Source organism: Nymphaea colorata, chromosome 14, assembly GCF_008831285.2.
Source record: "Nymphaea colorata isolate Beijing-Zhang1983 chromosome 14, ASM883128v2, whole genome shotgun sequence".
Taxonomy (NCBI): Eukaryota; Viridiplantae; Streptophyta; class Magnoliopsida; order Nymphaeales; family Nymphaeaceae; genus Nymphaea; species Nymphaea colorata.
The window spans coordinates 1,014,443-1,037,541 of record NC_045151.1 but is presented as its reverse complement, the minus strand read 5'-3'; the positions used below and the strand labels follow the sequence as shown (position 1 = coordinate 1,037,541).

The window sequence follows — 23,099 nt, the reverse complement described above, 5'->3', positions numbered from 1 at the left end:
CTCGCTCATGGGACCCGATCCTGATCATATAGTTATCAAACTTCGCGGTCTTCCTGGTAACAAGTTTTATGTTGCTTTATTTTGTAGAACTCAAAGTAGGGCTTACTGGTTACTCCTTTTTGCATTGTTCAATGATATTTAGTTGCAAGATTGTCATAGGTGCTGGAATAACTTTTTTTGCTTTTATTTGTCACAGATGCAAAATAACATTTGGTGAAGGACAAGTTAGTGTGCCTTGACTATCGTAAACTTCCTTGTGGCGCCTGTAATTTTGGGGCTTAAAACCTTATCATTTTTTGTGGCACTTTTTTTTTGAATGATAAGCTGTTTTGTAGTATGTCTACAAAGCTAACATTTTTAGCATCAATACTTCAATTTTTTTAGAGTTTGAGTAGTGTCTGATAGGAATATATAAGTAGTCTGGGTATCTGGCTGGTCTGTATTGTTTTCTTGGATTTTGTGCAAAGAAATGAACGTCCCATTGAACATGAGATCTGATTTCAGTTTACCAATGGATGTAGGACTGCATTTGGTTGTTTTGCGATAAATTAAATTGCCGTTTAAAACTTAAAAGAACATGTTTGTTTTAAAAAAACGTAAAAAATAGAAAAAAACTTTTTTTCCGACTTTTTTTTCATTTTTTAATGCCAAAGTCAAACAGTTTTTTTTTTTCAGTTTCTATTTTTTATTTGTTGCAAATTTACTTATCTTTTGATGTTTGTGTCAATGTTATCAAAGACGTAGCGTATCGCGTGTCGGTCGGGCTGACCGTTGTATCGTAACGTATCGTAAAATTAATTTTTTAATTTTTTTAAAATATTAAAAATCATAAAAAATGAAAAAAACAAGTAACAATCAAGAAAAATGTATTTAAAGGAACATCGATTTATATAAAGTATGAAGTATGAACAACACATTCCAAAATAAAAAAATCAAACATTCAAAATAATAATAAGCATCCAAAGAGAAATCGATTACATCACAATTCATAAGTTCAAAAGTCAAAACATATAATTATCATGACTCAACAATAATCCTCGTCAATCGTCATTTGCATCATCATCTTCATTTTCTTCATCATCATCTGTGATACGGTTACGATACGCACGCGTGTATCGCGTGTCGAACGTGTATCGCATAGGTTTCTTCGACTTATACGATACAGATAACATTGGTTTGTGTTATTAGTTTCTCACTTATTTTATTCTCCTTCCCCCTCCATTCCATTTTTTCAAGTTTATCGTATTATACTCGAGAAAAACCTCGCTATTTAAAACTCCGAAAACGTTATTTATGACTATGGTTTGTAGACATCTGAACTTCACCATTCATATAAAAATGCATACAGGGGCCTGAAATAAGATGCTCACCTGGTCAACAAATGTTGGCCACTAGCACACTGTGTTGGTTGTTGGAACAAGCGAAAAATTAATCTTGAAATAACTAACTTGGATTTACCTGAGTTCCCACCTCACACTAGTGTCTAGTCTTTCGCACATTTAGGCTTAAATTTGGTTTGAAATTTTGTGCATTTGGTTTTGAATCACGATCCAATTTCAGCTGATACCTGATTTTTACTGGACAAAGTTTGATCTATATCTGAATTGTATCCGATTCTTTTAAAACCTAATTTTTATGGCTTTTTAGATGTTGCAATTTTTGTCTAATATTCTGGGATGCTGTAAGCACTAGTTTGTACCATTTGGAAACTCTTATTCTTCAATGCATAGTGTTCTTGCATTATAATCTATATTCTTCATATTGTTAATGCAAGAACACTATGCACATAGTGTTCTGTTAAGGACCGAATGATGGTTCTTTTTTATGGTTTTGATAGCAGGAGTTGTTAGTCTTTATATTAACGTCAGAGGGCATGGAAGGTTTCAGAAGGAAAGATTTGAGGAGCTTTTCTTCCTTCATTTTTTATTTCCCAATGTGTGTGTGCGCATGTGCTCTTTTTTTTTTTTGGGGGGGGGAAAGGGAGGGAGGGGGGGAAGGTTGTTACAGATGCAAATGGTTTGGGAGAAGGTAGAGGGAATAAACTCATACAAAACCAAATAATACTTAGTGTTCTTGCATTATAATCTATTATCTTCATATTGTTAAGCTTTTTAGTTTGTACAGTTCAACAAGGCTGTAATCTGTATTAGATGGCCTCTGAAATCTCTTTTGGTAACGGATGCTCTATGTGTTCATGGAAAAAGAGGTTACAGCAGTGGAGACATTTGTGTGTGTGTGTGTGTGTGTGAGAGAGAGAGAGAGAGAGTTACACGGGTATTAAGAAGTATTGAAGGAAATGCCTGGGTCAGGTTTAAATGTTTCAAACACAAGGTATCCGTGTACATTTTACATACTTGTGAAGATTTTTCAATTTTTTATTTAACTATGTGCATGATAGGGGAAACACTGTTTACCGTCTTCCCCAGTAAAGAGGTATAATCTGCAACTTCATTTCACACTACATTAACATTTGTAATGTTACTCTTATTATGTTTCCAAATTCCTCACTACCTTCTTCTTTTCTTCCTAGGTTGTCACTTGTTGATTCACAATAGTGACCATGAAAGTTGAAACAACTGATGATATAACTTTTTGGCTATTATATCACATCTATATCTTGTTTGTCTAACTCATACACATCATAATTTGTGTTTTTTTGCTATTTAAGGGTACTTTTTGGACCATGTTAGCAATGAATTGAATGCTGATTGCCTCTATGATTCTACTATTCTTGTTTCCAGTGGAATTCTACCTCTAACAGATGGGTTGGTGACGTGGTGTTATCTTTGTGTTGGGATTATACTTTTATGATTTTATCATTTTGTTTATTTTCTTTGGTCTCTTACTGGTTCCAGAAAGATAAGACAAATTAATACTTATTGTTTTCAGGAAGTGGTAAAAGTTACTTGGTAAAGGCATTAAGTGATTTAGAGGTTTCAAATGGTGGCAATGCACTACAAATCCATTCCATGGATGATTACTTCATGACTGAAGTTGAAAAGGTTTATTCTTTGAATATAGTGTATTGTGCTTGCTAATTTCAGTCAATATTTGCTTATCCCTTGCATGGCATCTTATTGTATGCTCACTGTCTGAGTTTCAAGAGCATTGATATTTTCTGGAGATTGAAAAAGTAGCTGAAACAGGTTGAGGAGAGCGAAAGTTCCAAAACTTCTGGAGCTGCCAAGGGGAAGCGGACCATCACAAAGAAAGTAATGGAGTACTGTTATGAGCCAGAAATGGAGGAGGTAGCATTTTGGAATGCTTTTTTACATTATAAGAACTGCATTTGGAACTTCCATCATCTTCCAAATTTTGTTTTACGGACATTGTCATGGGATACATGTTTTTTATCATTGCCTCTTTCTGATGTCATTGCACTTTTCCAGAATTTGCTATTCTCTTATCTTTGCATAAACATGAATCCACTTGTCAGCTTTTTGACTCAAGTAGCATATGAAACTGTTTCTGTATTTGTTTTCACAAGATATCAGTTGCAAAATTGATGTTGGAAAAACCAAAGTTTCTTAGTCTTGTGGAAAATTTGATTAGTTTTGTTTTTTCTTTGGTATGGTCCTTTAAATACAGTTAGACAATTCACAATGTTGATCCTTCATTTTGGATTTATTTTTCTATATTTTGAAAATTTGTTGGGGAAAGTTCTGATTCTTTAGTACTTCTATGATGTATCGATGTTCATTCTTTTGCTTTATAGATGAAAATTTGAAACTTTTTATTTTGAGACTGTATGTGTCTGAAAAGTCAGAGTGAAATAATGGCATTGAACTGTTCTGCATACTTCAAAGCATTCTCCTAACATTTGGGTTCTACAAATGGCACCAAAGATTTTGTATGTTGATCAGAGATTCAGAGTCAAGACCAAAAAGTTTGCTGATGGTCTGGGAAACATAGAGTTTGTCTTGGCCATGAAAATTATCATAGTTGCAAAATTTAAATGCACTGAACCTTCTATATATCATTATTTTGTTATTCTATGGTAGGCCTATCGAGCAAGCATGTTGAAAGCGTTTAAGAAGACACTAGAGGATGGAATTTTCAAGTTTGTGATTGGTATGAGTTTTTGGTTAAATTTGCATTATGAGATGAATTGTATTATTTCTTGATTTTTTATTTTGATTCTGGTTCGGCATTTTTTCCTGGTAGATTTGGCTCTTGTGTGAGTATTAATTGAAATTCGTCATATATTTTGTGAAATGTTATACTTTTCAAATGTAAATGCATTCTTGTGGAAAGTACCTTTTTTCATTTCATTTCATTTGCTATGTTTGCCTTGAATACATTTGCTTGCCCATACTGTATTTGGATTTCGGTCACTTGCTTGGAATGGGTATTAAAAGTTACCCCTTTGTAACTTGTAATTGTTAGCTAAACTAGCTACGATTAAGGGTAGATCCATGAAATTGTGATAGGTTCTTTTGTTACTTTAGCTGCTTTTGATTGGTAAGTTGAATACTTCTAGCATGGTTTAGGATAGCAAAATGCGGTGTCTTCATGCCGCTTCAGTTTCACTAACCACAGATGCAGTGCTGTTCGACAATTGACCCATTTGTTGGTGGAATGTGTCCTTTTCTTAGTGGATGACGGAAATCTGTGGTTAGCTGATTTTGCTCAATTTTTGGCACCTGCAAAGGTATAACCTTTTTCTCTGTTTTGACAACCTTAGTAAGTACTTTCATGGCTTTCTGTTGTCACTTTTTCTTGTTTTTGACTGATAACAGGTTCTGTTGTTCTTGTGAATCTTCACTTTGCACTTGTGTTTAAAACTTGCATATTAGTAGTTCCTTGGACAAATTGTTAAGAGTAAAACCTAATGATACAAATAGATATCATATGCCTTTTTATGGTCGTCTGCTTCAAAGCATGACTATGGCATCTCCACAAGGTCTTCACAGTATCTCGTACTCAGTACTTGTATGCATGTGAAAATATGGGTCTTGGCTTTTGTTGTTTATGCAAAATAACATGTTGGTTGGAATACCACCATTTATTATTGTAATAAATGGATTCAAAACCTTCTGCCTTGAGGCTACTCTCCTTGTGTGGAGTGGAAACCAACTAGTGGACTCTGATATTAAGAAACTGGGATTCTGAAGTCAGACTAAGTATAGCCAATGATGCTTATAGCTGTCTGTTTCATTGTTAGAATAAATGTTTTAAAGCACATAACGTAACCCATATCAGTTGGGTCAATAGCTAGATATGTCACAAAACATTTATAAATTTAATTTTTTTAATGTTCAAAATTTCAAAAAATTATAAAAATAGGAAAAATTGTACAAAAATAGAACAAATCAAGAAGAATGTGTTTTATAAAAAGCATGTGAAGCATAAGTATTGAAGTGACTACTCATCAATTTTTGGCATGCATAAATCAAATAAAGTCAAAACCCATAAAAAAAAAGCTTAGTCTTCTACATCAGGAAACAAACTTATTCAAATAAAAAGACAAATGAGAATCTGTTTGTTGATCATCTTTGTTTTGATCTTCATTTTTACCGTCTGCTTCAAATTCAACATATTTTCTGGCGTAAGTATAAACTTTCTCTGCTCCTTTGATATCAAATCACTAAAGATCTTCCTTTGAGCAGGTCTATTCGGTCTTTGGTGGCAGGCCCTTATTCAACTTGCCTTATGCTTTTTTCTTGAAGTTTTTTCTAATAACTCAATATATATTAAAAAGCAAGTGTAGATTAATGGGTTTACAATAACTTACTACCTTTATCTCATTTCACACATATTATATGCAGCATAAACAAGGTCATTCAGCTCTTTTATGTTATAGTCTTTTTCTTTTTTTAGTATTGATTTGTTGGAAAATACTCTCATTTGTTTCATATGCACTTGCATTGTACGTCTAACTGAGGAATTTGATTGTGAAATCTTTAAGGTTTGGGCAGTCAATCACAAACCTATTCCACCATATATGTAAATATAAATAAAACATTATGAGAAACAATAAATACAGTTACTGAATGACAATTATGAAAGATAAATTGTGTCTATAATACCTTGACAAGTTGTGGTTTTGTTTCAAGAGACTGCACTTCTTCCCATGTCACCTTGACAATTAACATATATTTTCATTGCACAATAGGTTCAATGACTAATTTCTCAATGCAGTCTAGTAAACTTTTGTTCTCCTCTCTATCCATTTTAAATTTTCCAGAATACCTCAACATAATATTGAAGTAATATGCTGCTGCATGAAGGGCATGATAAAGTTGCCCAGTCCACCTCATAACTGTAATATTTTATGTGGCCATATGCAACTTCTTTTCCTTGAAGTGCTCCTTAATTTTCCCTTTGCTGCTCCATAACTTCATAGAGGTTCAGGTACCCCATGGCAGGCTTTTCTTCAGTATCTACCGATCTTAAAACTTTAATAAGGGTATCATGACTTTCAGTAATTAAAACATGATTCAACTGTCCAACACAATGTTCACAACTTCCCTTGATTTTCTCTTATGAGCTTGTGGATGGAGAATCCATTTGGGACTTAAAAATGTCTGCAAACAATTGTAGCAAATCTAGTTTGTGAAGGTCAGATCAGTCAACCCCATGTGTATATTTTCTCATCAAACCTAACACATCAGGATAATTGTGAATCTTTTGTAATCTCTTGGCTTTGTTTAACAATTGATTTCATCTCATCCATCTCACCATGATCCTTGAGCATAAGATTGTGGCAATGAGTAGATTATGGAGTCCAAAAGAATGCCCATACTCTGAAGCCAGCATTCTATACACAACTTTACGTTTTGTTGCATCATCCATGATTAACCACAAAACATTCTTAGGTCTGATCTCTTTCGTCACATCATTAAAAGTACAAAACAAAATACAAATTTCAAAAACATAATATCTTTAAGTTGAAACCACCTCCCAATTGCATTATTTATTTTTTATACCAAATATTTGGTAGTCATAGCCGTCTTAGGTTGACAACCTGAAGTAGTATTAGAAAAAAAAAAATCTTCTAATTATGGTGGAAGCACTCAACCTACCATTGGTGCTCCATGCTCTGTTACAAAACCTATTTATTGTTCTACCTCTTGTCTTTCTACTAGATTCACTACTGGGTGCTCTAGCACCTTTGCTTCTTTTTGTTTTTCTTCTTCCTTATGCCGTATTTCTAATGTGATTGTCAATTTCTCATGGGTAGGCTAAGTCTACAATATTTTAGGTTCTCTAAGGCTCTTCTAGTGTGTTTGGCTCCTTGGGCTCATGCTTTCCTTTTTAATGTGATAGAGGTCGGGGTATGAAGTTTACATTCTTGAGGCGACTTACAGAGACATTGCGGTGAGTTTTTTTGTCACATTGTCCTATATTGCATTCTGATTAAATTGAGAATGCTTATACGGTTCTTACATTGTAGATATTGATCATATTCATAGTTCTTATGGTTGATTGGACTGGTTTTTCCTCATCCTGAAGTTAGGTGCTTTAAGGAAAGGATAACAAGGAATAGTTTATTACATTGGTTATTGCTGACAGGGGTTACTGAATCTTTGATTTAAGGGGCAAAACAAATTCCTTGTATAAGAAATACCTCTCTATGGTTAACATAATAAAGTCACTTTTTTGCTGATATTACTAACATGCCATTGGAAGGTGGTATTCCCTATGTAGTGAACATAAAAACATTGACATCTCAAAGTGGTATTTTCTAATTTATGTTGAGCCAACAATGATCTTCGTATTAGAAAAAGCACCACCTGATGGTGTCAATATATGAGCATAGTTATAATCAAAGTCTCTCATTATCAGCCTCTCAAGTCATTTATGTCTTCTGTCATGAATACCATGCTAATCATCAACTGACATGCCTTTCAGAGCCTACTCATAAACATTTCTCACTTTCTGATTTGTATCGTGGATACCATGCTTCTCCTAACTTCATGGCATGCCTTCTGGAGCCTATCTATAAATGTTTCTTGTTTCTCATCTTGAGAACCTGAGTCTGTTTATCTTTATTGTTCCCCTTTTTCTCAATAAAGTGGTTCTTTGATTTGTCTTTGCTTGATTTTCTCATGATAGATAGCTATTTTGAATGAAGTTTGATTATCAGAATGTATTCTGGGGTTAGAAATTTAGAATATCAGGTCATACTGTCATTCAATGCATAAACTGTATAGACTACACTCAGGTCATGATGTTCTTTTATATGAAATTTATAGAGCCGAAATGGTAGTCCGTTTGATCAGAGTATTGACATCTTTTATATGAAATTTATAGAGCCGAAATGGTAGTCCGTTTGATCAGAGTATTGACAGGTTGAACTGTTTGGGGGGTGGGGGGAACGGGAACATTAGATGAAAGGTTGATGTCTAATTGTGTTTCCACTAATTCAAGTATTATGTGGATTAATGGAGATTTATCTAATTGCATTTTTTTTGTAGAAATAATAGATGCACAAGAACCAAAGTTCGAACACAGATGTAACGTGGAAAAACCCTCAACTAGAGGGAAAAAACCACGGGTAAGGAGGACTGGTGCCCACTAGCCGCCAGACTCTCTCTCTCTTAGAAACTTCATTAACTCATAAGATTAGGGTTTACAATGGTATAAGTATGCCCAAACTAGGACATAATGGATCGAGTCCAGACCCGGACCCATACATCAAGATCCGTCAACACTCCCCCTCAAGTTGGGCATACATATCAAACATGCCCAACTTGGATACATTTCTCTCAAATGGAGTTACATGTAAAGCTTTAGTTAGAATATCAACAGTTTGGTCTTCAGACTTCATGTGTGGTAATGTTAACTCCTTGGTATCAATTCTTTCTCTAATGAAGTGACAGTCAATCTCAACATGCTTTGTTCGATCATGAAGCACTGGATTGTTAGCCAAGTTAATAGCAGACTTGTTGTCACAATACATCCTCATAGGCCCTTCAATCTCTATCCCAATATCAGTCAGCAAGATCTTTAGCCACAACAACTCTGATACTCCAGTAACAACTGCCCGATATTCAGCCTCTGCACTTGAGCGGGAGCAGACATCTTGTCTCTTGCTTCTCCAAACAGCTAGATTTCCCCCCAAGTAAATGCAGTACCTTAAAGTAGATCTCCTGGTGTCAACACAGCATGCCCAGTCTGCATCAGAATACCCTTCAATTTCTATAGATCTTTGTTTTACATATAGAATTCCCTTGTCAGGATTCTTCTTCAAGTAGCACAGGATTCTATCTACAGCCTTTAAGTGCACATCCGTAGGTGCATGCATAAACTGACTCATCACATTTACAACAAAGGTGATATCTGATCTAGTCAGAGTGAGGTATATCAATTTACTAACTAGCCGTTGATATCTCCCTTTAGCTTCTTCACACAAAAGTTCTCCATCCTTGCTACCGAGTTTGTGCCCAACATCCAAAGGAGTAGAAGCTGGTCTGCATCCCAGTTTTTCTGTCTCATTCAGTAAATCCAAGGTATACTTCCTTTGATTAAACACAAGAGTTGTACCTGATATGGCAATTTCAATACCAAGGAAATACTTTAGCTTGCCAACATCCTTGAGATCAAATTCAGTCGATAGTAAACCCTTTAATCTTGCGATCTCTTTTTCATCATCACCTATAACAATCATATCATCAACATAAACCAGCAGTAGAGTAACTTTACCCTCTATCCTCTTTACAAAGAGAGTATGATCTCCATTTTCTTGTTTGTAACCATGCTTCTTCATAACAAGTCTGAGACGTTCAAACCATGCTCGAGGAGACAGTTTGAGCCCATACAAAGCCTTCTTCAGTTTACAGCATTTTCCAGGTTTCTCAAAACCCGGGGGCATACACATATATACTTCCTCTTTGAGATCTCCGTTGAGAAAGACATTTTTAACATTGAGTTGGCACATTTCCAACCCTTCAGTACGGCCAAAGAAATGATAACCCTAACAGTCTTCATCTTCGTAACTGAGGCAAACGTCTCTAAGTAGTCAATCTCATATTTCTGACTGAACCCTTTGGCCACCAGACGTGCTTTGTACCTCTCAATGTTCCCATCTGGTTTGTACTTAATGGTGTAGACCCACTTTGACCCCACCAAATGAGCTGTTTCAGGAATCTCTACCACCTTCCATGTCTGATTTCTGTCTAAGGCCTCCATCTTTTCTTGTATAGCATGAGTCCACTTGGGGTCACTCTGAGCCTCTGTAACACTCCTGGGAATCACAGCCACAAACAAAGAGGATACAAAACATTTGTAGTCAGTGCTCAATCTAGGATAAGATACAAAGTTACCAATAGGGTGTTGGGTACATGACCTGACACCATTTCTTAGGGCAATGGGAAGATCATCATTTTCATTTTCTGTTTGACTTTCTCTCTCAACAGGTTGCTTCTGAGCATGACTTGGGTCATCCAAGGAAGAAGTATGATTGAGATTCGGAGTGGGCTTCTCACTATCAATCACCTTGTCAGTACAAACTCTCCTCCTAGAATACACCTGCCCGAACAGACGATTGCATTCTTTCTCTGTCTCCATAGGACACTCTCTCTCCTTTCCCTGTTCATGTACCTCAATAGATGTCTCATCTTCTTCTTTTCCAAGCACATCGACAGATGGATTCTCTTCACACCCGTAATTTAGAAAATTTGTAAACTGAATGTCCTGACTTAGAGAATACTCTTCCTTAGACATTGACTTCTCCCCCTGAAGAGAATTCTCACCAAAATAAGAGACATGTTCCAATAATGTGACATCCTTGGTAATGTGAACACGACCAGTGGTGGGATCTAGACATTTATACCCCTTTTGAGTAGGAGAATACCCAAGAAATATTCCCTTAATTGATTTGGGGTCAAGTTTTTTTACATTCGGGCTGTGATTATGAATGAAACACACACATCCAAAGAACTGAAGAGGGAGGTGGAAAGGTCGGCTACTCCCTGGAAGCATGGAGTAAGGTGTACGACCATTTAGCACTCGACTAGGTATGCAATTAATCAAATAGGCACTAGTAATGACTGCATCTCCCCAATAATATTTTGGAAGATTCCTTTGGAACAGTAAAGCTACTGACAGTTTTTTCTCTCAGCAACTCCATTTTGAAGAGGAGTATATGTCACACTCCGACCTTTTGACACAACCATTTTTTTTTCTAAACTCCAACATTGAGGTGTGACTACACATCAGTTCAAAAAGAAATGAGCCAAGCAATTCAAAACAATGGGGCAAGCTTTCCATTTTATATAGCCTTTCAGTTTAGCTGTACATTTGACCAAAAATGCCCCAAAATCACAACATCGATGCCTAATAAAAAACAAGGCATCAGTAAAACCAAAACCCGACGTGCCGGCACTACAAAAACCAAAACCAAAACCTCCTCAGTAGGACGTGAGTGTAGCCATCTGCTCAGCTTGCTGCCCCGGGTCCGCCAAAACCTGAAAAGAGAAACAACTGAAGGCTTAGCCTTCACAGTATGACAACAAGCCAGGAAAAGTCCAAACCCACTTAGGTAGGGCTCAATTATACAATCAAACATCAGAACAATCTATCATTATGTCGTGTCAGGACACGACATGCAGAGGCCACTCAATGGCTACAATAACATAATTTCGATCACATGCAAGGCATCCTCAAACATGTCACTTGCATTCATAAGCACAACAGTCACACGCACAACAATCCTGTACATTTCAATCACATACATTTCAGTTTCATTACCATCAGTGAATTTACAGTTTCTGTGGGTGCAAACAAAGACACGTGCACACCGCGGGCGGCCCACAGCCGAGAGACAACCCCCGTGGTGGCCCAGAACAGTATGGATCCATCTATCCACTGCAGCGGTAGAGCACTCATCCATGGATGTGTGAATTCCAAGGAGAGATACTCAGTCTTCCCTAGGACACCCAAGTTGGGAAGGCGGGAGCCTACGCTCCAAGCACATCACACAACAGTACCCTGGGGCCTTGCACCGCCTGCGCTCCGAACAGGCGAGACCAGTGGCGAAAGCGGGACAACTTCCAAACACCTAGTCACATTCCACTGGCCTCTCATCTCTTATTCTTTCATTCTTATACTTATACTTGCACAAACACAATTAACTGGCTAGCTCATGAGGTTGGTTCACTTCACGAGTGAACCCACACCTCCAATTGCCTCCACACGAGGGTTACACATAACCACAACAGTTTTGGCTAGCCGTCATAACATATGGGTACAACTACCCTCTGTCATTTGCATCATTGCCCGCGGCAATGGGTATTCAATAAACATAACATTCACATTCATCATCTTAACAATCACATCTTTGAAAACTTAGCCAAACCACAGAGAGTAGTCTCAATCTGTGGTGGGCTCGTAGCTGTCCTATGCAGTTATCATTCTAGGATGCTTTCTAATGCACAATTGGGGGTCGAGGAGACACTCGACTCGATACCCCGCCTCATCTGTCCTAAACAGTTATCAATTCTAGCATGCATATGCAAATGCGTAACATTTCCAAAACAATTACTATAAGCCTTTCAAAAACAATTCATATCCTATATCAATTCATGTACATGCATACACACATTCATTCACGGAACAATCAATCAATTCACATCACAAATCCTAGGATCCCATGATCCTAGGAACACACAATCATTCACTTGCCCAGGCAGGGATTTGCCTGGAATGTCGCCATATCTGTGGCGCGCTCACAACACTCTTCAAAATGCATTGAACTTCGAATCAGGTAGCTCAAGGTCGACGGGACATGCCCGATGCACCTGAAAACATAAACAAAAGATAAGATTTCTACTAGTTATCAACACATTCCAAGCAAGTACAAAACAAAAGCATTGAGGCGCGTGTCATCGCCTCAAGAGGGTGTCGATGAGTAGTGTCGACCTACAAGCTCTCCAATAGGCCACTTCCCAACCTCTTGCCGTTGCATGCCACCAACGTCAAAACACAATGCTTCAATCAGTTCATCCTTAACACTTCTTAAATGCTTTCTATAGTTAAAGCGTCTACCCCAAAGATACATCCAATATACGTATTCCCCCTAAATAACGCCAAAATACATTCATTCACAAAAGCATGCGCCACGTGCTCGCAACAACGGTTCTAAATCTTCCCCACAACATCTCAAATTTTACCATGCTTCCCTATTGTTTCAAAAGTTAACCCATCATGCGCAAATGATCATTATAGCCATGAATCAACGCTTCTCCAACATAATCCTACTTTCCCCAAAAACAAAATCTCTAACATGTGTCCCAAATCATCAATTCTAAACTCTAGTATGCTCAAGCAGTAATTATACATGCTCTAATCGATAATATTCAATAGTTTGGGCTTGATTAGATCTAGCTCACCCCAAATCAAAAGTCCAAATTGTTGCAACGCCTTCGACAGCCACCCCAAGCGCTCAAACGATCTCCAAACGGCAAAAACCATGCCAAGACTCCACCACCTAGTCGCTGCTATGAGGGGAAGAATACGTTTCCCCTAGCTGCAAAACGACCAAACCCATAATAAAATCAAAATCAGTGAAAAGGGGCCTCAAGGGAGGGGTCTGCCATACAAAAAAAAAGGAAAACGAAGGCAGTGAGGGTGAGAGCACGTGAGAGGAGAGAGAGACGGTGGAGAGTGAGGAGAGTCGTTCGGTGGAGAGGGGAGATGAGAGACAGTGGGAGAGGGAAGAGTCGTTCGGTGGAGAGGGGAGACGAGAGACAGTGGGAGAGGGAGGAGGAGAAGAAGGAAGAGTTAGGGAGAGGTTGAGGGCTTACCCAAATGCCGACACCGGCGCCGCCGCCGCCGTTCCTTCCTCCGCCGGCTCCAGCGTCGCCACTGCTCCCTCGTCCTCCTCCTGGTCTCACACGGGCGAAACAGAAGAAAGAAGGCGACGAGGAAGAAAAGGGAGATGCGAGGGAGAAGGGCCCTCACGTCGGGCTCCTCACGAGTTTGGGTTCGGGTCCGGATCTGGACCCGACCCGATTCGCCCCAAACGCCGCGCGTTACAGTATAACTACATGATGTCTCATGAACAATCCCCCTCTTTCGAAGGAATTCATCGACAGTAAGACACATATACTCACGAGCATTATCAGACCGAAATGTCTTGACAGACTCACCATACTGGTTTTCCACTAGGAGGATGAAGGTTTCTATAATATGATGCACTTCGCTATGGTCTTTCAACAGATAAACAAAAGTACATCTGGAATAGTCATCTATGAAAGTCATAAAGTATTGAAAACCACCACGAGAATGAATGCCTGAAGGGCCCCACACATCATAATGAATAAAAGAGAAAGCTTTATTAGCACGACTATTTGAAATTGGATACGAAGCTCTAACATGCTTCGCAAACTGACACACATCACAAGATAACATGGAAATGTTTAAACTGGAACATAATTCAGGGAACAATTGTTTCAAAATCCCAAAAGGGAGATGAGCAAGGTGTTCATGCCAATATAAAAATAACTGACGACACTCTTCCTTCTTCTTCTCTGTCCTGCTAATTGCTGACATAAGGGCTGTGGCAACGCGTATAGGAAGCCGATATAACCCATCATACACAAAACCAATCTCAATCTTCTTTCCTATCACCAAGTTCTGCAAAACACAACGTTTTTCAGAAAATATAAGTTCACAGTTGAGTTCCTTGGTAATCTTGCTCAGATAAAAGATTTAAGGGAAGATGGGGAACATGCAATGCACCATGCACTAAAAAATTGTTCAACAAAGAAGCTTGTAGTCATGAAAGAGTTTGGGGTTGCCAGTCATGTGATGAGTGGCACCGTTATCAACAATCCACTCTCCCATGCAAGAAGTACCTTGTTCACCTGAAACAGCTAGTGCCTGATTGACCTTCACCTCATCTGACGTGTCTGACCAACATCAATCTGGCTCAAATATGTGCACAACTCACGAATCTGTTCTGCAGAAATAAAAACTTTACCATCACTAGGATTCGTTGCATAAGAAATAGGCTTCTTCCCACTAGAAGACCGCCCCCTACTATTCTTCTTCTCTGGATGCAGGTCCCAACAAAAGTCCACAATATGACCAAGTTTCTTGCAGTGAGTACATTTACGGGAAGAACGGGTAGTTCCCACAGAGATACGACTAACGAAGGCAGACCGTTTATTGTGAGACATGAGATCCTCCTTTCTCCCACTTGTGATCAGTCTCCTCTGCTCTTCAGCTTCAACACGAGAATAAACATCTTCAATACTGAAGGATTCCTCAAAGCTAAGAATTTGACTCCTTATATTTTCAAACTCATCGTTCAGTCCAGCTAAGAAAAGGAATACCCTATTCTCCCATTCCTTGGCCATATACTGCGTCTGGTCTTGAGGAGAACTCCATGTAAGATCAGAATGGTAGTCAAGATCCTCCCACTTAGATTTTAATGCTGCGTAGAAATCTGCGGCCGAGAGGTCCCCTTGGCGCAGAGCATACACGTCCTTCATTAGTTGATATACACGGACTTTTCTTTTCTTTTGACCATACATCTGCTCCAAAATAATCCACATATCCCTCGCAGTCTTCTTACGAAGAATAAGGGGTTGAATATCTGAAGACACTGAATTAACCTGGTTGTTCTCAAGAAACCATGTATCCCAAGCCATACTATCCACAACATGTTCGACCTTTCTACCATTCACATAGGTAATTCGTCCTCGACCAGTGATCCCCATAATAATTGCAGCAGACCATCATAGATAATTCTCCTTGGTAAGTCAAATGGTGGTAACTTGAACCGGTACATTATCAGTTCTCACGGTCCCAACATCAGGCTGATCGGTATGGACTGTGGAGGAGGAAGACGAGTCGGCCATGATCACCAACTACACACTGCTGACTGCAACCCCTGAGAACAGCGCACCTTAGAGTCACCGATAGCAAGGATCAAGTCAGGTGGCTCAGAGGGCAGTAGACGATGCAGAGACGCTGGGATCTGGTCGGACGGCGCTGGAGCCTGGTCGGGCGACGCTGGAGCAATCAGCGGCATTGGAGTAGAACGACAGATCTAGGGCACGGGCTAGGGCACGTGCACGACTAGGGCACGGGCGGCAAAGGAGCAGCAATGATAGATGGCCGCGGCGAAAGAGCAGAGGGTCTCAGGCGATGCAGCCGGGCGGCGGCAGCGGCGACAGGAGCAGTGGCAGCAGCAAGTGGTCCAGGGTTGGAACTTCACAACCCTAAAAAAAATTTTCCAAGCTCGCTAGCTCTGATACCATGTAGAAATAATAGATGCACAAGAACCAAAGATCAAACACAGATGTAACGTGGAAAAACCCTCAACTAGAGGGAAAAAAACCACGGGTAAGGAGGTCTGGTGCCCACTAGCCGCCATACTCTCTCTCTCTTAGAAACTTCATTAACTCACAAGATTAGAGTTTACAATGGTATAAGTATGCCCTAACTAGGACACAATGGATCGGATCCAGACCCGGACCCATACATCAAGATCCGTCAACAGTTTTCAATGGAAATATTTGTGTTGCAAAGTTATGAAGGGGGGAGCGGGCGCATTAGATGCAAGATTGATGTCTATTGTGTTTCCACTAATTCAAGTATTATATGGACTAATGGAGATTTATCTTAAAATCTCGCTTTTTGTTTTCAATGGAAATATTTGTGTTGCAAAGTTATGAAAAACTTGAGGGTGGTTTCTTGTAGCTTTGATATTTTTGCAAGCTCAACGTGATTCATTCATGTTACCACTTATACGTGGTACCGTTGTAACCTACAGCATAGAAGGGGTATTTGACTGGAAATATTTCAACGTATTATGATTTTCTTTAGATATATTTTCTTGGGTTTCTCAAAGGAACTAGATCTTCAGAATATCCTGAGACCTTCTGTTGTTTTTGCAAGTATTAAAGGCTTAAAGATTTTGATATTAGCACCACTGAGAGCCTCTCTGTTTTGATGTAGTTAGAAAAAGGTGTAGCTCATGATGCTAGTATTTTATGTTCATATATGCAGGCCTTACCCTTGTCTTTTTCTTCCCTAAGTCCTGAACTCTATTGTTCTTCTTATCCATCTGATGCCAAACATAAATATTATTCACTTTCCACTTTTGATGCTTACAAATGTAAACTGAGCACATCTTTGCGTTAACATGTTGTAGTTCTCCTTTACAATATGTTGGTTTATGCCAAATTAGGGATGTGCGGCTAGGAATGTGCATGGCTTTACTTCTGAGGACATTCAGAAAATGGCAAATAAATGGGAACACACTCCCCCTTTATATCTACAACTAAATACCCAGGTCTGCGCTGGTGCTCGCATCATTTATTCCATTGGCATTTACTAACCTGATCATCAATGGTGCTGCAGTTGTCTTCAGCTACATGATTAGATCATCTAGTAACCTTCCCTTTTCATTTTTTATTGCAGTGGCTATTCCACGATGATGATCTGAATGACCAAGGGATTGCAGAGGTAATTATTTCTGTTTTAGAGATGAGAAAACGTGTGCTTATTTCATCCATGTTGTTATGACAAAAAAGTTATATTGGTTGATATATTGTCTGAAAATGTGCTTTTTCCATTTGTACCATGAAAGTACGCTTTTTCCGTCAATGTGCTCTGTTTACTACTACTACCCATTTGATGTTCTTTGATTGTGTTTTCTTTTTCACACATTATTTTTCATGCCTCTGTACTTGAGTAAGAGGAAAGGTGAACTTGGTATTTCAGTGGCTGGTGGTAAGTGTTGGGAATAATGATGATTTTACATTCCTTTTTTTCTTTCTCAATTTCCACCAAGTTTAGGTTAGAGTATTTTGTACATTCCTAGGTGGTGGATGTCTCCTGATGAACAACTGTCAACCTAGCGACTAGTTGGGGACTATCGGCTATCGGCTAATCCTTGTTGGCTGGGCCATGGTTTCAGGACCATTAATTGATTAGTTAAGCTTTTGGGCCTTAGGTGCATTCGTTAAGACTTTTTCTTTTGCCTTTGTTAGTACCTCTGTGTGTGTGTGTGTGTGCTGTATGTACATGTGCATATGCGATATACACATACATATAAGCGGAGACATCTTGCTGAGGTTCCATTACTAACTAATTAATGTTTCCTTCAGTACTTTCCAACTAACTAGGTGGGAAAGATAGACTAAGTTAAATGGCTGACTAGTCTGACTTGCTAGTTGTTCGTTTAGAACACTCTTGTCAGTAACAACCGAATGATTGGGATATTGACGAGTATGGTTTGGGCTTTGAACGTTTGATATCATCCATGATATGATATATGGAATGTTTTACATGTATGACTGATTTTTGTTAATGAAGCATAACATACTGTTTTCATTACATGTATAGATGTATTTTTAGCTTGACCTTTCTCCACAAAAATCCTATGCTGATTGTTCTGCTTTATCTGAACCTTGTCATTTTTCTCCAAATAGCCTTGTTTCTTTTGTTAGTAGTGCAAGAAAGTACACCTGTCCATGATAATGTCTTGCTTACAAGTGGAGATGGATATGGAGGAAGTGGACTGCAGTATGGAAGAACCCCTTTTGAAGAACGATGAGAAATTTATACAGAATCCTGATTCCCCATCACCAGATTATGAATATGAAAGTACATATCCTTTTCGTAACCTTTTAGAATAAATCTTCTGACTCGGCTTTCACTGATAATTGCAAAATTTGGGGCAGTTGCCTTTTTTCTTTGGAATTCTGTAAGCCCATTTGTTGGGCTGGTTGTATAAATCTACTGTACTCTGTGTGTTTTCGTTTTTTCTTTGGCCTGTTAATAAAAGGTTGGGAATCCTCTCCCTCGTCAAGTGTGTGGTTTTTTTTTTTCTTTCGTTTTTCTTTTTCTAACTGCTGGGGTACATAGTGGTTATATAGGTTCATATTCCTAAATATATTTTAGTTCCATTGTTGGGAAATTATATTTATATTTTGTGAAGGGAAAGCTGATCAATCATGTGGAAATGTTTTTAAAATGAGAAGGTGCATTGAGGGTATGCATTGTTTTACCACAAACTATCCCTTCTTCCTGTTTCTCATTCTTCCTCTCTTTTGCCATGCTGTACTTTCCTTCTGCCTTGGTTTGCATCTCTGTGGGATGAATAATGGTTTGCATCTTATTCTTGTGTGATTGCTTTTGTTGGTTTTCTTAGGGCATCAGTCTGGAATTGGGCAGAGGTGGCAAGCTGAAATTTCTGACTCGTTAAAAGAAGTTAAAGAAACAGAGAAAAGTAAATGGTCCACGAATATGGATGAGGTTGCTGATGTGGTAAAACCACCTAAGAATACGTCTCAGACTGCACTCTCTGGACTGATACAGGCATATGGCAAGGGAGATAAATCCGTCCGTTGGGGTGATCATGTAAGTCATTTGATCCCAGCTGGTCTTAATTTTGTGGTGAGATTCTCTCGATTTCTCTTTTCTGCAGAAGCATCATGCTTCATAAGAATGAATTTCTACATGAAAACATGTGCATAATTCAGTGGGCAGTGGCATTTTTTTTATTTGGCAATGTCGTGGATTTCTCTGCGTCACTTGCATGTACACATATTACTGACATTTTTTTTGTTTCTCTTTTGTGTCTGCATCCTCTACATGTTGCATTGTCTTCTGCTGGTAGGCTATGCCAGTGGGGCACCTCAACTTCCCCTTGTGTCGTATCCATTTTTATATGACTTAGAATATGAAAGTGGGGCAATGTTACATAGCTTGTGCCTTTTAGGTATGCCCATGTTACAACTGGCAATCATGAGTCCTGCATCAACTGGCACTTGTTCACCTGCATTCACAGTTACCAGTTGCATGGTTTTTTGCTTAGCAGATTCTTGCTTGTGCAGGAAGGACGGAGTGGCTTTGCTATAGGAGTTGGAAAGAAGTCTAAGTCTCTGATAATTGGACCTGGAGCGGGTTACAATTTGGTGAGTGATCTGTTCGTCATATTCTTTTAACCATAGTAAACAACATGCATGTTAATCAAACCCATTATTTTTGTTTTCAGTATCTTTGTCTATTATTATCTTTGAGCATCTTAAAGTATTGTTGCATTTCTATATAAGAGGAGTATCTGTATTTCCTATCCTGTTTTTATTCATTAGATGAAGGACAATTTGCTCAAGGAAAAGTACAAGTGTTCAGTTAGAGCTGATATGAACTTGAATAAGACTCAAGAATTTAGTCTCAAGTCTATCTTCTTGTGTCTTTGGTACTAGGAAGTTCAAGTTATCCTTTAAGATTGTAAGCGGCTAATTTTGTGTTGGGTTATGCTTTAAAGCCCCGCTAATTATGTTTCTTATGCTTTGGAGTAGAAAAAGATGCTTGGTTTTAGTTATTGTGGGGACAGAATATTGTCTCCAGTTGCATCCACAAGGAACAGAAGATTCATGGTATAAAACTTAAAACTGGGATGTATAGAAATGGAACAGATGTCTTTTCCCCTCTGAGCAGAGTCCGAGGAAAGATAAATCTAAAATTACATTATGGTGTATCAGATAAATAAGTTCAGATCGCCATCCATTTCACCTTATTAAGTGACCTGACAACAGGAGTTCTTGATCTGGTTGAGTTGTGGTCCAAGTTACTGGGTGACACAAACTGGTGATGACTTGATCTGAGTTCATGTCAGACAGGAACTGCCTATGCGCATCTCAAGCCAGTACTGCTGTCTGTAAAGCAGCGATTCCGTATTTTGTCTGGCTTTACTTGTTTTTTGCAGTTCTCACGCTCTTTTTTTTTTTTTTTTTTTTTGGAGGTATGGCTATTGCTGTCTCTGCTGGTTGCCAAGAGATTCTGCTGTTTTTTATTTTTTAGCCGATTGAGTTTCACCTCTCTTATTTGCTGCTTATCCACAATGGGTGTTAATATTCCATTGATTGAGCTCATATCATAAACAAAGAAGCATGCTTTGGACGGTCAGTCTGCTTGCCCTTATTCAAGTCATGCCATGTCCAACTATAAAGAACCTGCATCTCAGCGTTTCTTGGCTTGTTTTAACATATTGGAGTCTGGATAAACATATGGTTTATTCATTTCTGCATGATCTCCATTGACATGCTAATTTGAACCTGAATTTAATTGCAGTTTGCCAGAAACAATAAAAACATTGCATTTTTGTTTTGACCATCTGCTAAGGGTCGTTTGGAAGCAAACCAAACGTGAAGTTGACATAGGTTGCTCCTTCACTTATGTCGGTAGGCGATAGGACACATTAACTAGTTCTCACTCACGTCACGTGAATTCCACGGTAAATTTTTCTTTATGCTAGCTGTACCCTTTTGCTCACTTCGTGGTGGTGTTCATTTGAAAGGACTCCAATCCATTACCTGAAGAAGAAACTGCAAGTGAGAGTGACCATGGTAGTTCCGGGGAGTCAAAGAGGCGAACTATGTTTCTTGAGCATATCCGTGCAGAGCAGGAGTCTTTCCGTGCCGTTTTCGATAGAAGACGACAGCGCATCGGTGGGCTTGATGTGGAGGATGATTAGTTACTGATTCTGTATTAAGTTGAACAATTTTGATCATCCATCGTTGTCACTATTGTAATTTGTATATATAGAAAAGGAAAATGGTTTCATTCAAGAGGGCAGGGAAAGGGGGGTCAAGAGGTCGGGCCCGGCCGGGGCCGGGTCAGGCTGAGCGGCCCAACGGGCCGAGCCTGGGCCGGGTTCGGGTCGGGTACCGGGCTATCGGGCTGGGTCCGGGCCGGCCCTGGGCGTAAGACAGATTTTTGCAACTTCGTTGCAGAATCATTATTGTTTGAGAATTTCAATTTAGATCTTCAGTATTTCAAACCATAAAGTACCGTACGTATAGGGACAAAAAAGGTTCATGACTTCATGCAACTTCACTTTAGAATCAATATTCTTTGATAATTTTAGTTTAGATCTTTAATATTACAAAATGAAAAGGAGGCGTTTAAATCCAAGGAAACCAAATCTGTCATATGATTGAAGAAGTTCCCCACGGGCTGATTCAGAGCATTGGGGTAATGTGGCGCCAGGAGTTGAATTTTTTTTAATGAAATCAATATTGGTGCAATATGCAACTTTTGCATGCGCTTTCGTCGAAAGGGTGGCAAGCTGCTACGATTTTTTTCTTTTTTTTGGCTAGTTTCCTTTTTTCTGATGCTTTGATTATTTAAAATTAATTAGAAGCTATTTTGAAATTGTCACAAGAAAAAAACAGGCTGTATCATTCTTCAAAATTACACAACTGAGACATCGACATATCTTGACCAGATTGGTGGTTCTAGGTTCTTCGTTTTTTTTCACTTCTGTGTCATCTTTGGTTGTCAATTTATTCTTTCACATGGAAACTCATTTGAATTTTGTGGATCTCCTTACCAAAATGTAATAACTTCTTCTTGGCCACAAGATAAACTTGGGGCACTCCATACAGGGATTTTGAAAAGGACGCATCTCATACAATTTTACAGACCAGTGCTCAGATGAGAATGGTTTCCAGTAGTTAACCAAATCTAACCCATTGCTGGTCTGAGTCAGGTTTTCCATATCAGTTCCTATCAGCCCGTATGGATGAACCAAATTGCCAAAAAATTGGTACAATAATGGGCTCGAAACCGCCCCTTCCAAGTATCGGCTAATATGGAACGAAACATTAATGTTCTTTATTTTTTTTAACTTCATTTCTAAATAAGTGTCGACACATATTGAGGCTGGAAATTAAATTTTAATTACACCAGTGGCAGTGCAAGATGAAATTAAGCACCGATAACGTCGGTTCTAGCAATATCCCCAGTGAGCAAGAAGCAACTCAAGGCGCATTGGAGGCTGAACAGGTCACAATGGTGGTGGGAGGCATTTCATCCGCCTACTGCAACTCTGAGAGGCTTGGAGGAAGGCTAGGGAGAATGCTGACGGATGGTGGCAGTGGGGACAAGAGAACAAAGAAGACGGCGGTGGTGTCAGTTGGGGAGCGGGGAATGGGAGGGTTGGAGTGGATAGGAATGACCAAGGTGAGGGTCACCGGCTATCGTCCCCTACATGGGACATGACTCCGGCGATGCTGAAGGCAATGCCCAGTATGGAGTCCTCGCCGGAAGATGTGGAGAATCCCATGCTATCAGTTTCAAGCAAACATTCGAGAGTGGACCAGTCCTCCTTCCTGCCATACTAGGGGCTGCCG

The 23,099-nt window shown here is 39.0% G+C and overlaps 1 protein-coding gene across 1 annotated transcript; it reads left to right on the top strand.

Annotated features, from left to right (window-relative positions):
- Positions 1-7: 7 nt before the first annotated feature.
- On the top strand, positions 8-21,521 carry LOC116267631 (uncharacterized). The gene is made up of 12 exons (XM_050075254.1): positions 8-56; positions 2,890-3,002; positions 3,138-3,248; positions 4,002-4,071; positions 4,596-4,651; positions 7,270-7,320; positions 17,144-17,248; positions 17,377-17,421; positions 18,411-18,564; positions 19,112-19,320; positions 19,797-19,877; positions 21,263-21,521. Exons 1-12 carry the CDS (start codon positions 8-10, stop codon positions 21,437-21,439), a joined length of 1,221 nt encoding a protein of 406 aa, XP_049931211.1. The 3' UTR covers positions 21,440-21,521.
- The last annotated feature ends 1,578 nt before the right edge of the window (positions 21,522-23,099 follow it).